The 17,649-nt window shown below is 45.0% G+C and overlaps 1 protein-coding gene across 3 annotated transcripts in view; it reads right to left on the reverse strand.

The window, feature by feature from the left end:
* The window catches only part of ALPK2 (alpha kinase 2), an 87,898-nt gene that overhangs the window by 15,872 nt on the left and 54,377 nt on the right, over positions 1-17,649 (reverse strand). For all 3 annotated transcript variants that reach the window (XM_014517712.2, XM_025198458.1, XM_025198459.1), the window contains 3 exons: positions 8,384-8,661; positions 8,196-8,284; positions 4,010-4,227 (listed from right to left, as the gene is read on the reverse strand). In XM_014517712.2, the coding sequence (XP_014373198.1) occupies positions 4,010-4,227; positions 8,196-8,284; positions 8,384-8,661 (585 nt within the window). The remainder of the gene's footprint in view (positions 1-4,009; positions 4,228-8,195; positions 8,285-8,383; positions 8,662-17,649) is intronic.

Here is a 17,649-nt window from a genome sequence, read left to right on the forward strand (position 1 = left end):
CACCCGTGCAAGTACCAGGCAGATTCCACACCTAGCATGTCCTCCAGTGCTTCACATGAAGCCTTGCTAGTGAACTATGCAGCAAGTCACAGCGAAGGCATCCCAAGGGGAAGTGGTCAGCAAGGCTGGAGTATGGCCAGGGTCTCATGAGATGCTACTGTCAGCAGCAGATACACCATGCTTCTCTTTGGAGGTGGAGTGGTAAGAATCAATACAGAGTAGATTGCTCCCAGGCTCAGCTGTTGTTATTCTTCCCAGCTCCAATGTGCCGCATCCTCAGAAAGCTAGGCTTCTGCTCTACATGTTTTCCCTGTGAATTCATTTGAGTTTGTTCTTCATGGTTGGGGTTCTCATTTTAAAGTGTAAGGAATGGTGTTGTTTCAATCAACCTTCTTTGCAGTGCCCTGAGTAGGACTCTTGCTCTGTTCACTCTTTTTTTTTTTTTAAATCATTGAACACAGTGTACTTGGGTAAAGCCTAAGGATTTGTACAACGAGAAGGAACTGCTTAAAAGCAGCTTTTTGGAAGCCGAAAGAGAGCATTTCTTCAAACAAGCCCAGGAGCCTGACTGTGGCATACTATTGGTTATGAAGGTGGTTATTAGACGGTTATAAGGAATTGTGAGGGACTAGGATGCTGATATTGGAGTATTTAATTCACAAAGCTGTTTGCTAATCTGTGGGTAGTGAGGTGACAAGCAGTTGATAGTTAGCCTTGTATTAAGTGTTTGGATTTGCCAAGGTAAATTCCTTAGCAGAATAAATCTCTTTTTAAAACTTTCTCTTTTCAAACTGGTTTCTTGCAGACATACAAGCTATGTAAAAACTCTCCTTCTTCCCGCTATTTCAGCTGTGTGCTGCTTTGCTATGCAATCCAATAAATGTTTTGAAAGCTTTTGCCACAGCAGGAGGCTAATTCAGTTTCTTCTTCTGATTGTGGGTAACACATACAGCGTGACAGAAACAGCTCAGAGGGCTGAGAACAGAAAACATCTAAAGCATTTCTGCCCATCTTTTATTCTGACCCATGAGATGCCATAGTATCAAAAGCCATGCATTATTTTAATTATTCCAAAATCCATATTTTCATTGTGTCTCCAGTCACTTTGCCAAAGGCACTTGTAATTAGTATTGATCTTTTTCTAATGACTAGGTAGGTCTCAGTGCTTCAATTATACTACAAATAATGCAATTAAAAAGCATTTTATATCCCTATTTAATAATTTAACTGCAGCTCCTCTTGCATCATATTATCTTGCATTGTGATTCCAGGGGGGAAGTCCTACTACAGTGACTTTTGGATAGTAGTAATTTGTAGATTTTTTTTTTTTAATGCTGAAGGATGGCTTCTAGGTAGATAATCTCCTTTGACTGTTATTTGTTTTTGTTGTTTGTTTTGTCATGGATCAGGACTCCATTATATAAATATGTTCATTGGAAGCTGGGGTCATGTGACACCTTGATTTTCATAAGAGGTTCAGATTTAAGTCCTGGTTTCAGGAGCCCGGCGGGGAACAGAGTTTCTCCCATCAGCCATGAAGAACAGCATTGCTGGACTCGGGGTGGTGGGTGTATGAAAGAAGGCAGAGGGGTTGGTGGGCTTAGAAGCAGCTCTCCAGGGAGTTCCAGAGAATAAGCTGCCTTCCAAAAAAGACCTTGTAAAACTATTGAAGTTCCAAACAAAGTAGCTTGTTAAAAACAGAATAGCTGAAATTCCTCATGGGCCATTCAGCACTGCAAAAATAAGATGGCTGTTTTGGAGCCTAAATCTTGTGGGATAACCTTTCAATCCTACCGACCAAAACGCTGGCTTGCATCAATAGATGCTTCTCAAGCAAATCCTGGGACGTCGTTCTCCCCTTGTACTTGGCCTTGGTGAGGCCACAGCTGGAGTACTGCGTCCAGTTTTGGGCTCCACAATTCAAAAAGGATGTGGAGAAGCTTGCGAGAGTCCAGAGAAGAGCCACGCACATGATCAGAGGTCAGGAAAACAGACCTTACGACGACAGGCTGAGAGCTATGGGGCTCTTTAGCCTGGAAAAGCGTAGCCTCAGGGGTGATCTGATGGCCACCTATAAGTTTATCAGGAGTGCTCACCAGGATCTGGGGGAACATTTGTCCACCACAGCGCCCCAAGGGATGACGAGGTCGAAAGGTTTTAAATTACTGCAAGGCCATTTCAGGCTGGACATAAGGAAGAATTTCTTTACTGTCCAAGCCCCAAGGTCTGGAACTGCCTGCCATCAGAGGTGGTTCAAGCACCTACATTGAACACCTTCAAGAGTAAATTGGATGCTTATGTTGCTGGGATCCTATGACCCCAGCTGACTTCCTGCCCTTGGGCAGGGGGCTGGACTCGATGATCTTCCGAGGTCCCTTCCAGCCCTGATGTCTATGTCTATGACATCAGTGAACCTGTTATTGTACGTGGCCTTCTGGCTGTAGCGTAGAACAAACCATTGAAACAAACCAGCACACGGCCACTACCCTGTTTAGGCCCAACCTGAGGACTATTTTGATGTGTTAAGTAGTGCATGGGGCCTTGTGTTGTGGTTACCTATACTGTCCTTAATGTCTGTATAAGATAGCTTGTCTATCTGTTACTTGTGCTGTTAGTAACTGTCACTTGGAAGGACGGATTCTATAAAACCCAAGGTTTCAGGGGGCCATCGAAATTAGTAGCAACGTTCCTTTTGATTTTAATGTGGATGGATCAGTCTCAAAGACTATCTGCCTTGCTAATTCAGGTCAAGCTTATGGTTGCCTTCAAATCCAAACCAACATACATCTACACTGAAAACTCTTAAACTTAAGTGTTTAAATCTGGTGGTAGTCCAGCCTATTCCTGGAAACTGCTGAACTTCAAGGTCTGGAGTCAAATCTCATCCTTACCTGGCCCTCTATGTGGTGTGTTTGAAACTTACCCAAGCCCTACAGGCTGCAATCGGGGGAAGTCTGCCACCAGTAATTCCACAACTCCCTGCTCCTGACTTCTGGACCTTTTGCATCCCACGTCTTATCTCTACTGACCATGATTAGAGCCAGGCATAGAGGAAAAAGAAGTCATTCACAGACTTATCCTTTTCAAGGTTCCATTCAGGGAACAAGAGGCACAATGCAAACAGCTTTATTGCAGGCTTCCAGGTAAGGTAGAGATGGAAAGAGGCATTGCATATGGCATAGTCTTACTGAGGGTAGTGTTGACACAGGATTGCATATCCTAAGAAAACTCCACTGCTGAGTTGTTTCTGATGTGTCACCGTTTCTAAAGTAAAAGCTTTAGGACAACTATTCCAATCTTGGTTCCTAAAGATAGGAACTTAAATCCATATGCAGTCATATAAAGAAGTAACAAAGTAACCTGTTATTCAAGGGTGTAGAGACCTGTTATTCAAGGGTGCAGTGCCCATTTTGGGTTACAATATATAATAATAAAACAATTCCTCTCTTGGGATTGCATCATGGTGAGGTTGATAGGCTTATGAATTCCCATAACCTACAGAGCTATGGTGTTGAAACTTTCAACAAGGGCCAGGGCCTCCCAAACCATACAAGCCAATGGGAAGGTTCAGACAAAAAATGGTCCATTGGTCTTCCATGTTAAGTGCTAAGTCAAAAGCAAACAACTTCTCCTCAGAAAGAACCAGTGCAAAGCAAGGAGTTGTATTCAGATAATAAAGAGAATAGGGAGAAAAGATCAAGGATTAAATGCTAGCACTTAAAAAGGGATAAAAGAAATACCCATGAGTGACAGTAAGTGTGTTAGCCAGTGTAAGACACTGGGAATGATTGATTTAATCAGCATTGGGTTCTCAGGACAGGGAAGTAGTTTTCTGAGACAGGAGTGATTACACCTAACCAGGTCAGCTTGTTACAGACAACAAAAGATAAGGCTGCGCTGGCTGAAACCTGTGAGAATCTTTCTTTTATTAGGGCATGCAGTGATTGGGTTGCAGTATTATAGTCTGGCATAACTATCATGTATCACCACTTAAATCAAAGCCTCTCACCTTGCAGATCTGTAACAAGCAAGCTTCCGTTGGTTTTCTCATACAGCCAGTGTTGAAAGGTGCAACCCTTCTGACCAGCTTCTGAGTCTTTTCTCTTAAAGTTTATTTCCTTGCCATCTTTGATCGAGTACTTAACAAAATCTCCAGTCAGTTCTTCTTCCACTGTTGCATAAGGGATGTTATTCTCAGGGCGATGAACAAGGAAAATAGGAATGATCCTGAAATCGAAACCAATGATCTCAGTCAGAGAAAATGCTAGACAAAAAGTCCATGTCTTACAACCTGAGTCAATAGATAAAAATCTCAAAGCTGGGTAAAGTCAGATTCTAGGAGTTTGTTAGTTCCTATATTCATTTGACTCCATGTCAAGTTTTCACAAAAGACCTCAGTCCTGGGCAAAACTCACCTGGTCTCCCAAACTCAGAACTTGGACCAGTTTTGCCAAATGTTTTACAAAGCTATCTGGGAATCTGGGCTGGGTTTTGCAGAATGTGGGGCCCATTTATAGTTAGGGATTGAATCTACATACTTATTGGTCCTGGTCGAAAACCAGGTAAATTGTGGTAATTTTGCAATGAGTTTTAGGATCCTCTCAAACACTGATATTATGTGCTGAATATGAAGAGGTGAGCTTCATATAGTTCCAGCTAGCACAGGCTTCAATCTGCTGAAGATGATGATAAATTTATAGAAGTACCTAAGTCACTGACAGCATAAAACCCTCAGTTAGCACAGCCTATAGCTGCTGAGATGCACACTGAGATCTCGCACTTGTGAGGTGACCTTGTCTTCACTTAGGCTTGAATAACTCAGCAGGATTCAGCAAGAACATCCTGATACTGTGGTGAAAGACAGCAGTATAAAACCCTATGATAAAACCCATAACTCCCCCAAAGATAGCTGAATGATGGTGTTGTGCATAAGACCAGAATTAGAACTAGTATCTTATGATAATGCCATTTTAAAATCCACTGACTCAAATTTATTACAAGGCATCACTATATTTGACTCAGTAGCTCACAAGATATCCTGGTGGCGTCTCTAACAAATGTATGGAATAATTGTCACCCGTTTACAGGAAGATGTGCCAAACATTGGAGAAGTGCTGTCTTCTCCAGTTACTTGCCTTCTTACAAGTAGCATTAATCATTAAAGCAGGATTACTAAAAGGTCTGCGAGCAGTCTCAGAAGTCAGTGTCTTCAGGAAATGGCAACACTCAGAAGGCCTGAATCTCAGTACAACTAACTACAACATTAGCAATTCCTATTGGGATACAGGTGAGCATCGCCCATGTAATAGATGGGCTAAATAGGCCAGAAATGTTTTAGACACGGTACATAACTGACGTACTGAATTCTTATGCTAAGTATACACTCAGTTTTACGAGTAAAACTATTGTGTGACTTTTGTTCTTTACCACTACAGCTACATCAGTAAAAAACCCTAGTGTGGATGCAGTAATACTAGGAAAGTTAATCACGTTCCCATGCAGGAATAAGCTCTCTCAGAGGAGGCCCTTTTTTACTTCTACAACTCACTACACAGTACAGGGTTTATATCACTTTTTACTGTGCTTGTATTTTATGTAAAGCCAGTCATGAAAGTTGCATTTATTTATAGATGAAGCTTTACCTAGCTCTGCAAGGCTTAAGATTGGCAGGAAAAGACATGGGCTCTTTGAGTATTGTCAATGTTAGCAGAAATCCAGTGCAGAAATACAATTGTATTTCATGGGGTTCCTGGCAACCTCGTTAGGACCCTACAACCTCTTTCTTTCTCTTAGATCCCATGTGAGTACCTCAATCACTAGGCCACTGACTGTTCTAGCAAGGTGCCAGCCATCTCTCTCTCCTTCCTCCAGTCTCACACCCTAGGAATGTGGTTTTAATGCTGCAATCTATTAGAGAAGCAGGAGTATCTTTTACTAGATCAGTAAATCCTCTATTCTCCTTTCAAAAGATGATACTAGAAAAGGGCTCCCCTTGGAGGGAAAGCATTTGGGTCTGATTAGGTCCAGTGAGAAAACAAGAACTGTACATTGAAAAAAAAGGTGAAGTTTTGGAATTCACAGTAAAAAAAAAAAAAAAGAGAGAAAGAAATGCACCCAACGACGAGGCAAAAACCCTGAATTAACCGGCATCTTCTACATCTCAAGTGAGTGTCCCAAATACATTATTCTTTACCCTTTTCTTGTTATCTTCTGAGACTTCATGTGGACCTGACAAACATTTCCAATGAGAACTTTGTTAAAGCCAAAGACTTTTGAGTTTCAACAAATTTCTATTTGAAAGAAAAAAAAGGAATTCCAACACAAATTCTCCTAACCAGGTTTGGTCCTGAGCAGGTTTGCTACTGCAAAATATTTCAGAAATTTGAGTATGAGGCACTGGAAGAGCTTATTTGGAATTAAAACCTTTGTAGGAACCAACATAAAAGCAGAGTGCAGTAAAAGCCAAGAGATTTATACCCTTTCTTTGCTATACGGTTCAAAAAGTCCCACTGAAAAATCCTATTAAAGGCAGTTCCAAGCACATAGGCACCTTTATATTCTCTGTGTGAGAACTCCTTTCTTTGCTGTGCACTTTTCTCTATTTGACCCAGTGTTGCAAAGCTGCCTGTTCTATCTCAAAGCTACAAAGAAAATAAAGGCATGCTGAGCATGCACATTGCACACAAAGTAACCAAATGGATCCCGTCCAGCTTTCCTCTTTCCTTCTGGTGCTACATGAAATGGCTGCCACTGTGAATAGCATGTATATAAATTATCCTAATTAGTAAAGATGGTAAGACGTGGGGTGTATACCAAAACCACCTGCCATATGGGATAAAGCTGGGACTTAACATTCAACTCAGTTTAGCGCAGTGCATAGATATGCTTTATTTAACAGTTTGTGAATGGGGACCCAACTGGAATCATCTTGCACTTTATGTGGAGGCTGCTGAGAAAACAGACAACTCATCCAATAAGATCTTTGCCAGTGACTCAGATGCTGCTGAAGTAGGTATCTTATGCCATCTAGAAGGGGATGAAGATTTAGTCTGCTCGCAAGCATGCAGAGATTATTCTTGAGACAAGTCGCAGGCAAGGGGAATTTCAACCATCCTTTGAACACATGGCTATATGTGGTCACCCTGTACTGGAACAGCAAATCCTGTGGAAAACATGAGTTACCTCGTACAAAATCATCTAGGGATGCTGAGAGAAGTGACATTTTGTCATGTGATCAGCCACCTGAAAGTGCTTTACAGCAGTGCCCTGACAGAAGTACAGCTGGAAACCTCTTCAAAAAGTACCCGATAACATGACAAATGAAACCCTATTACATGAGGGTTCAGATGATGGTACTCCAACCTTCATTAACTTCTGTTGTGTGTGCTAGCAGCAGGGTTGGGCTGAAGCAGCACAGCTTCATCACCGGTGCTGTCTTCAGGATGGGAGGAAAAGGAGCTCGGTCTGGGGTTTGCCCAGCCTGCGCCAGAGTTCGGGGGGAGGGGAAGGGGTGGATTGGAAACCCCCCCCAGGTGTGGGGTCTCCAATCCACCCTCCCCCAGCACAGGCTGGGAAAACCCCAGACTGAACTCCCTCCCCTCCTTTTCCTCCTCTCCTATCCTGAAGATAGCACTGGAGCTGGTGGGGACTGGGCTAGGGGAGAGAGGCTGCAGGCATACAGCCAGCTCCAAAGTGGAGTTTGATTCTCACCCACCCACCCCTTCCAACCCAACAGAAAGCATCTTTTTGGTTGCAGGGTCACTGTAATGTATGGCACTTCCTGTGAAGCACCATAATTTACAGCAGGAAGCCTCACATCTGTCAGTGAACTAGGTGTCACTTTCCAGCCTCAAGTGCAGAGTTGAAACTGGGCTACAGCTGCTAGTCTGAGCTCCACACACTGACCTCATCTGTAAAGAGGGACCAACCACGGTCTAAACAGCTAAACCTAGGAAGAATCCAGAGCCAGAGCTGAACTCCCTGGCTTGAGCGCCTTTGACACATCAGTGTCCACCTAAGATGACTTTAGGGTATGCCTAAACTAGGAAGGCTACTGAGGCTTGCATAGGAGGAGACATAGACATACCTCTAATGTTCTCAAGGCCCTGTTTGCTATCTCCCCAGCTATATCTCCCAGGAATTACACATCCTGTGTAGCATGTTATATTAATAATTATACATGTATACACACTTACTCAGGCACTTCTCCAAAGCCTTCTAAAGGTTCTGCTTCTGCTGCATATATCTTGGCATACTCTCTCGCAGTGTTTTGAACATCACATTCCTATATTACAAACAGATATGCCAATGGAGTATTACTGAAAACAGTTACCCACGTCAGCTCCTCCCACAACTCCTTTTTTACAGAAGAAAATGAGTTTACCTGCATGGCTAGCTTGTAGTTCCTTTGAACAATTTCATCCTTGCTTTTGGCCCCATATGCTATAACAGTATTGTGTACTTTAAGAACACAGGGATGACCTGGGCTGAATACAGGCACTAGGCCTTGCATTACTTTACTTCGAAATGCTTTCCGGTGCATGCCTTCACCAAAGTGTAACTCTTCTGTTGCCATTTTCCCATGCAAGTTGCCACCCAGATAGCCATCATTGATTAAGTTGTCTCTGAACATGAGCTGTACAAATTCGATCTCTTCCGAACCTAAAACACAATGAAACATTGTTCTGTGCAACATCTTCCCATGCACATACATATACAAAAGAAGAGCAAACAAACAACTTGAGGACAGACAGGAGAAAAGGAATGACTGAATGAGAGAAACAAAGTTTTTCTGATGGGGTAGGACCTGGGGTAGGAGAAATCTCTTGCATCAACAGTGCTAAGACTGAAAGAAAGGACAAAGACTGGCACTAGTCTTGTGGACAGTCAAGAAGAAAAGTAGGTACCATGTCAATGGGGTATGCTAGAGCAAATCTATGTAATGATTTAAAAACTAGCTGGGCAACTTTGAAGTGGATCCTTACTTGTACATAAAGCCAGGGAAGCTGTTTGGGAGTACGTGGGTGCTGTCCTTCCATGCTCCTGTTCTTGTGAGACAGCATCATGGCTTTAAAATACATAGCCTGGCTAGGCAGTTAATTATGCAAAACACAACTGTGCACTTAATTTCCAGGTGCAGGTATGTACCTAAACTGCCTCTTTCACTGGCCCATTCTTTTTAGAAAGACCTGGAGAATCAGGATGTTATTGTTCCAGCTTTTGCTTGTTTTAATATTTAAGGTTTCAGCTTCTAAGCTGCTCGGGAGGAAGGAGGCCTTGTCTACCTCTCTGCTTGTACAGCACTTCATTCAGTGATAGGTCCCAGTCTTGATCAAATACTGCTCTAATACAACCTTTAAATAGTTGCTCTAACATTCTTCAGATCAGTCCCAGAGCTACAGACTTCCGTGCTAAATAATTTATCTGATAGAGGTGGGCTTAGAGCTGGTAAGCACCAAGTTAAGCCTGATAGATAAGACATTTGGGAAAGTCATAGGAAGGTTTTTATTACATGTGTAATTTTATGTAGACGTGGGTTCGCCATACAATGCCATACTCGATCTATGGGGTATTACACTAGGGGTAAAGTTGATATTTGGTGTGATGGAGGTTATGATAAATATTTGAATGTTTGTATCATAGTCATGTGATCAGAATTGGAGACCTGGACATTTGTCTGTTCATTTGCCACTTGTGGACTTTAGACAGAGCACTGAAAAGACAAGGATCTGCTTATGTTTGTTAAAACTGCTGACCAGTGTCTAAATGACTAGAATAATGTTACCATGAAAATCGAGACAGAAATTCAAAAAAATAAAATAAAAGGGGAAATGGAGTAGGGAAAAGGGCAAGTGTGGAAAGAAAAATAAACTAAAAAATTCATACGTGCACAGTTATGGAATAAGAACTACTCTAGACTCTGTGGGCATATAATTTCTGTGGAAATGAAAAGGGAAAAAGGATATTGCAAAATCCTAACCACTGCAGTACAAAGCCTATCATTTCCGATGCGTGGTTATTTCTGATTCAGACTATGCAAACCTTTGACTCTCTTAGAAGCACAAAGTGACCTGTGGATGTATACATACAATGCTATAATTAGAGGACTCCTTATCTCAACACGCAGTCCTTTGTTTATAAGAAGTCACCCAGCATTGGTAGATGAAAAGCCCTGTGTTTGTTTTAAAGTGGAACCAAATGTTTAATTCTGTTCCTCAAAGAGAGAGGAAAAAATGAAATACCAACCAGCTGAACGAAGCAGTTGACTAGTACAGTATGTTCAGAAACGATAAACTAATTTGCAACGCGTTGTCTATCTTTAGCACCAGCACAGCAAGACGTATGCTGCCTGTGATTAAAGACAAGATAACACATGGGGAATGTATACCAGATCTTGGTGCTTGCCTTTCTCCTGAGGTAAAGTTACACATCAGACAACTTGCAAAGACCGCGTGTTCAAACACCACTGGAAGCTTTTCTGCCAAAATAGCTTCATGTTCCTTTTCTGTTACTGTGACATGACATAATGTTATTTTGCTGCTTGCTACGCATGGAGGGACAGTACGCCAAGCGAGTGGCAAGTTGCACAGCATGCAAAGTTCAAATCAATAATCTCTCACAGAGTGTTTTCTGCCCATTAACCTGCACAGTTCTGTATTGCAGGAAGTCCGTAAAAGCCCGCATTCTGCAGTCATTTCTCAACAAAACTATCTTAGGGGCTTCCTGCTTTTGATGGGATAACAAGGTTTGAAGGAAGAACAGAAAGACATTTGGCAAGGAATATTACACTGATGATTGAGCTATAAGGGTAGAATAAATTCCTTGTCCAAGAGCAAAAGATGGTTTTTGGAGCATTAATCATATCAGAACTAAGGCCACTCTAGGTCACTCTAACCTCAGCTAACTTGCATAGTGGGCTGCGTTGCCAGCCTTGGCCATTTTCAAGGGGCCCAGGTTAAGGTGCAGAAGTGTTGCTAAACTGAAGGCCCAAAACCTGTTTCTAAGTGACCATAGTGTGAACGAATTTGGTCAGCAAGTAAAGGAAGCCATCGAACACAATTAAAGAAAGCACAAGGCCTGAAAGAGATAAGGGAGGACCACACATTAAATAATCCATACACACGGTATCATAGGTTTATCTTAAAAATAGTAGTAGTGATTAATGTAACCAAATGTATCAGATGTTATTTTACTAGAATAGATATATTGTACAGAAGAGAATTCCAAATTCAACGGGTCAGAAAGAGAGTAAGACTCTCTGGCTTAGTGTTGGGGTCTTCACCTGGGAGAGGAGATACCAACCGCGGTTTCTGTATTCTATCCAATGACTGCTTAATATAAAATACAGAAGTGGTCCTGAAAGTAGGACAACACTCCAGGACTCCCTGTGCCCTAAGCACTAGGCTACAAAGTCATACCTCTGCTTGTGTGCTTTCTCTAGTCCTTGACCTCTTTTCTACATGGTGGTGCAGTTTCAACAGGAAGGGTAGAGTACCAACCTGTCAAACCAGCTTATAGACCAGGTACAGACATTACACTTTTACCAGTCTAAGTGATTGGAAACTGGTCTAAACTCATAAGAGAACAGAATTTCGATGCACATCGAAATTTAAAAATTTTAAAAATGGGAGAACCAGGTCTAAGGCCTGCATCAATGTGCACTCAAGTATAATTGATTTAGATTAGACCAGTGCATCAACCTTCAGTGATCGTTTCCCTATCAATCCAAGTGAGGTTGCTGTCGTCCGGCATCCCAGCCTCCTTTGCAAGCCCCTCTTGCCACCCCCACAGGATGGTATGTTAGTACTCGGCATATGCTCGGACTGCTCTGGCTGAACATCCAGTGGGCCCCACTCCCGAGCTTGCCCAGAGCCATACCAGCTCAAATCCTTTCTGCCCCCTCACCTCCTGCCTCTGCTTAGCTGTCAGCAGCAGGCAGGCAGCATGGTTGGTGGGAGAAGGGAGGCATTTGTTTTCCTGTGTACAAGTCCTGGCACCTGGGTACCCATGTCTCTGGGATGGGCCCCCACACTCCGTCATGAAGCACCCCACAATGCACGCACAGACCTGAGCCGGAGCCCAAGAGAACCCTTGTGCTTAGGCACAGCCCTGTGGAGCCCATCCAGGCTGTCGGGCATGGATGAGAATGCCCCCAACCCCCTGCTATGTCATCTCTCTACTATAGGCATTTGTCAGCCACAGGCAGGTAGTGGAAGGAGGCATGCTCACTTGTTTCTGGTAGCCCAGTTGGGCTCTATGGGGCTGCACCCAAGCACAGGGATTTTCCTGGGTTCTGTGTCAGGGTTGTGTGTACATTGTGGGGTACTTCATGACAGGGTGTGGGGCACAAACCAAGGACACAGGTGTCCAGGTGCTAGAGCACATGCACAGGAAAAAAGATGGCTTCCTTACTTCTTCCTTCTGCAGGCTTGTAGCTGGCCTGTGGCTGACAGATGATGCAGCAGGGGGTTGGAGGTATGCTCATTCATGCCCAGCATCCAGTCAGGGTGGCTCGGGCACTTGTCCACACTCGGCAGTCTTTGGCAGCCTAGGGAGCCCATGAGGCAGCTGGAGCACCCCCAAATTGCTGGCCTTGGTCTGTGCAGGCAGCCTGAGCGCTCCCCCCACCAAAGGGCGAGCGTGCATTCTGTTCACTACTGAATGTGCATTCTGTTCGCTACTGATATAGTCTATGCCTCTTACAAAAAGCTGCATAACTTGGATCGATTCCGTCTCCAGCTTTTTGAATGTCTGTACCTAGCCATAGTCTGTTGATAGGGCATTCTTCAGGGAGATAAGCCATGAAGGCAGAAGAGGGAATTGAGCCCATGTCTCCTCTTTCCTGGGTGAGCACTCTAAGGCTGCTTGCAAATATTTAAAAAAAAATTTTTTTAAATGGTGCTTTGTTTTATCTTGGCACATTCCCGTACTGAGCCCCACACATGCCCAAAAAAGACAGTGCCTCAGCTGGACCCGGCTTGCCCAATCTGTATAGGTCAGGTGCTTTAGTGGGGATTTTTGACACTTTTATTTCATAGCTGATTGAATCAGCTTTAGCTAAAAGTGCCAAAAAGCCCCGCTGAAGCACCTGATTGATACAGTTGCTGTGGAGCCAGGTCAATGTAACACGCTGCTGCTTCTAGTAAATCACGGTTTGGGGGATTTTTTTTTAATGTCTGCAATCAGCCTACGCTATTATATAATAGGGAGCACCAGCACCAGTTCTTTAAAACATTGAGCTCTGCTTATTTCTGTGCCAGTCAACTACTTCCAGGAAAGGCTTCAACTCCACAGGTTCCAAATGGATAGAGACACTTCCTTACAGCCCAAAGTGGGACCTGGGATTTAAGACATACCTCCTATCCCCAACTTCTTCTTTTGGCAAGCACCAAGCTGATACGTACCAAGAGCCAGATTCTATTTGCCCTGTAGGTGAACACAGGCCCCTAAGCAGTGGCAGATTAACATTTACTGGGGCCCTAGGCCACAGAAAATTGGAGCGCAAACCTCCCCCCCCCCCCCCCCCCCGCGGGGTGAGGGCCCCCCCCCCTGCGGGGTGAGGGCAGGTTTCCTCTGCACCTGCCAGGGGGCTGAAGCTGGGCCCACTTGGCCTCCTCGGTGCATCTGGGGTGAGCTAGGGGTGCAAGCCCTACTGAGATTAAGGCAGCCCCAGCCCAGGCCCTCCACCTGGCAGGTGTCATGCAGCTGGGACTGTGATCCCCCAGCTCTGTGGGATGGGCTAGGGCCGGGATTGGGGCTGGTTTGTGGGGGGCCATGAGGTCAGCCCCTGGCTGCCTGCCCACCCCCTCTGCTGGCCCAGGTGGGGTGGGATGGGACTGTCCTGTCCTGTCCCGTCCCAGCAGTGCTGGTGCCAGAGGCTGTCTGCAGATGGCAGGGAGCAGAAGTGGGACCACCCATGGGGCCTCCTGGCAGCAGACAGACCCAGAAAGTTGCTGCTGCCCACAGGGAGCCCTGTGCTCCACCCTATTGCTGGGCCAGGGGCCTGGTCCTGGCCCTGTCCCTGGCTGGAGGGGAGGAGGCACCTGCTGCCCACCCCGGAAGCCGGTGGCAAGGATGCTCACCTGAGCCATGCTGCCCCTGGTACCCCAGGGGACCCCTGATTGGCAGGAGCCCATGCATTAATCCACCCTCTGCCCATAAGTGCAATTCTATTTCATCCTGTTCAATTCTGAAAATCCCTTAGTGGATCTACTTTTGTAACACACCATCACCTAATCTTTATGACTGAGTCACAAAAAACTAGTAGTGAGGAAGGGGAGGACCCACACACCTTATTAACTGCTTTTCAGGGACTGAGCAAGGTGGAATGATTTGCACTTAAATGCCTAAGTCCACTTACACACCTAAAAGATGAAACAGAATCCAGAGACTGGAATCTGGCCCTGAGTGTGCTGACCTCCAGATGGCTCCCTGCTCAATTTTCTAGCTGGTTTGGATTCCTTTCTGAGGTATTGAACTCTCTCCGCGTGCTACAAGGAGCCCGGGTGCCTCACTAAGAATTCTGACGCCACTCGAGGGGCTAGAGGTCTAAAGGGAAAGTGTTGCAGCATCTAATTTTGAGGCAGGCCTCACTCCTTTATTGGAACTAACTTTAAGAATCTTGCTGAATCAGGGCCAAAAATGACTTGCCTAAGATCATTCCAGAGGTATGTGATAGAGCTGGAAATAGTACAAAGACCTGCTTATACCCAACCTTAACCATCAAGTCAGAGACTGAAAATACTGTGATTAATACCATAGGACTGATTCCCCACCTCATTGACACCGGTCTAAACATTGAGGGTGTTTATACACATGCTCTGGGACGGGGGAGGGGGGGACACTTTAATTAGAGTGGCTCCAGAGCATCTTGCAGAACAAACTTGAGTTAAAGCTTCCCCACCACCATTTTTCAGTGTGGAGATGCTAGTACACAGGTAATTACCATGCTCCAGCAGCTCAATTAATTACAGTACACTGGAGCAGCCTCACTGCATGTGCATAGGTGCCCTGAGATGTTAGGCTCACACAACCACCACAAATTAGAAATATCCATTCATGTTCAAAGCAGATGAGAAACAGGTATGTAAGAGCCACATACAATAAGACTGCACTTTGCCAGGACAAATTTTGAAAAAACTTCCTCTTGAATCTTATACTGAAGTACACAAACCCTGATCAGGTGCTTCTAAGTATCTGTGTACTACATGATCTGCTGTCTTGGAAGAATGTGCTTGGTATTCCCTCTTTTCATGCCTGTTAGGTTCTTTTGTAATTTCTGGTTTTGCACTGCATTGCCAATTCCAGACATTGTCATGACAGCAGCTGTAAAACAGACCTCTCTGCAGCAAATTCCCGACCAGTGCCAATCATTTATTTTGCCTGCTGCAGCACATCTCCCTTAATGTCCTTTTATGGTCATCTCTAGCAGGCAAATTTTAGTGCAAAGGAAATATCTTTTCTATCACCTTTGGACAGATTTAATTAACTATGTCCCTGGAGAAAGTCAAGAGCCAGCCTCCGTGCTTAGAGTTTTTGAACCCCTTGCTAGACAGGTAGCTATCTTCCATTCATTGTCCATCCCCGCTCTCATGCCGCAGTAATTAAAGACTTCATCTGAACTTGCATTGTGATGTGAACATTAAATGGAATCTTTAAAAAATGAAAAGGGACCCTGGACTAAGCCAAATGGTGTCTCTACTGCAAATGCTTCATTGTGCTGCTTTTATGCTGCTGCCTTTTTGTCATGAGGCTGAAGTTGGTTCCTTATTCCCAGTTCCTTATTCCTTATTCCCGGTTGCTTTTTCAAAGCTAATCTAGATCCAATAAAAACTTGTTATTAATGACTTCCACATCCTAAAGTGAGAGAATTTCATTAGCTATGCAAATGTACTAATTAATATGTAAAATAATATCCCACATCAAATATAGAGCCCTAAATGAAGGTCAGATTTGGATGAGATTATGGGGCAAAATACTTCTTGGGCCACCCCAAATCTCATGGCGATGCCACTGGAGGACTGTCCCAAAGAACCTGACCACAGTCCCACCAGGCCCAAAGCACAGTTTGGCCGTACCAGGCTGCCAACTAACAGCCCCTATGCCCACTATACTAAGTATAATGGCTTGAATAAGGAACTGGCTTTCGGGCTGGGATTATGGCTAGAAATTCTGCTTGGGCCACCCATCAAAATGCCTCTGTGCCACCGGGGGACTGTCCTGGACATCTGTGACCAGAGATTTGCCCGGCTCAAAGCACAGTTTGGCCGTGCCAGGCTGGCAACAGACAGCACCCCAGCCACTGTGTTAAGTGTATGGACCCGAATGAGGAACTGGATTTTGGGCTGGTATTATACCCAGAAATCCTTCTTAGGCCACCCCAGACCACACCTCTGTGGCACCAGGGGACCATCCTGGACATCTCTGACCAGAGACTTGCCCGGCCCAAAGCGCAGTTTGACCATGCCAGGCTGACAACAGCCAGCACCCAAACACGCGCTTTGGGCTGGGCAAGTCTCTGGTCACAGATGTCCAGGAGAGTCCCCGGTGCCACAGAGGTGTGGTCTGGGGTGGCCCAAGAAGGATTTCTGGGGATAATCCCAGCCTAAAATCCAGTTCCTTATTCAGTTTCATATACTTAGCACGGTGTCTTGGGGGTGGTGACAGTTGGCAACCTGGTGCAGCTAAACAGCGTTTTGGGCCGGGCAAGTCTCCATTCAGAGATGTCCAGAAGTGTGCTCCAGTGGCACAAAAACATGGTCTGGGTGGCCCAAGAAGGATTTCTAGCTATAATCCCAGCCCAAAATCCAATTCCTTATTCAGGTCCATTAATTTAGCACAGTGGCTGGGGTGCTGTTAATTGGCACCCTGGCACGGCCAAACTGTGTTTTGGGCTGGGCAAATCTCTGGTCACAGATGTCCAGGAGAGTTCCCCGGTGCCACAGAGGTGTGGTCTGGGGTGGCTCAAGATGGATTTCTTGGTATAATCCCAGCCCAAAATCCAGTTCCTTATTTGGGTTCATACACTTACCACAGTGGTTTGGGTACGGTCTGTTGGCAGCCTGGCACAGCCAAACCACATTTTGGGCCGGGCAAGTCTCTGCTCAGAGATGTCCAGAAGCATCCTCCGGTGGCACAGAGACATGGTCTGGGGTAGCTCAAGAAGGGTTTCTTGGTATAATCCCAACCCAAAATCCAGTTCCTTATTCAGTTCCATGTATTTAGCACAGAGGCTGGGGTGCTGTCCATTGTCAGCCTGGCATGGCCAAACGGTGCTTTGGGCTGGGCAAGTATCTGGTCAGAGATGTCCAGGACAGTCCCCTGGTGCCACAGAGGTGTGGTCTGGGGTGGCCTAAAAAGGATTTCTGGGTATAATACCAGCCCAAAATCCAGTTCCTTATTCAGTTCCATGTATTTAGCACAGAGGCTGGGGTGCTGTCTGTTGCCAGCCTGGCACAGCCAAACTGTGCTTTGGGCTGGGCAAGTCTCTGGTTACAGATGTCCAGGACAGTACCCTGGTGGCACAGAGGTATTCTGATGGTTGGCCCAAGCAGAATTTCTAGCCATAATCCCAGCCCGAATACCAGTTCCTTATTCAAACCATTATACTTAGTACAGTGGGTGTGGGGGCTGTTAGTTGGCAGCCTGGCA

The sequence above is a fragment of the Alligator sinensis genome, unplaced genomic scaffold (genome assembly GCF_000455745.1).
Source record: "Alligator sinensis unplaced genomic scaffold, ASM45574v1 scaffold347_1, whole genome shotgun sequence".
Taxonomy (NCBI): Eukaryota; Metazoa; Chordata; order Crocodylia; family Alligatoridae; genus Alligator; species Alligator sinensis.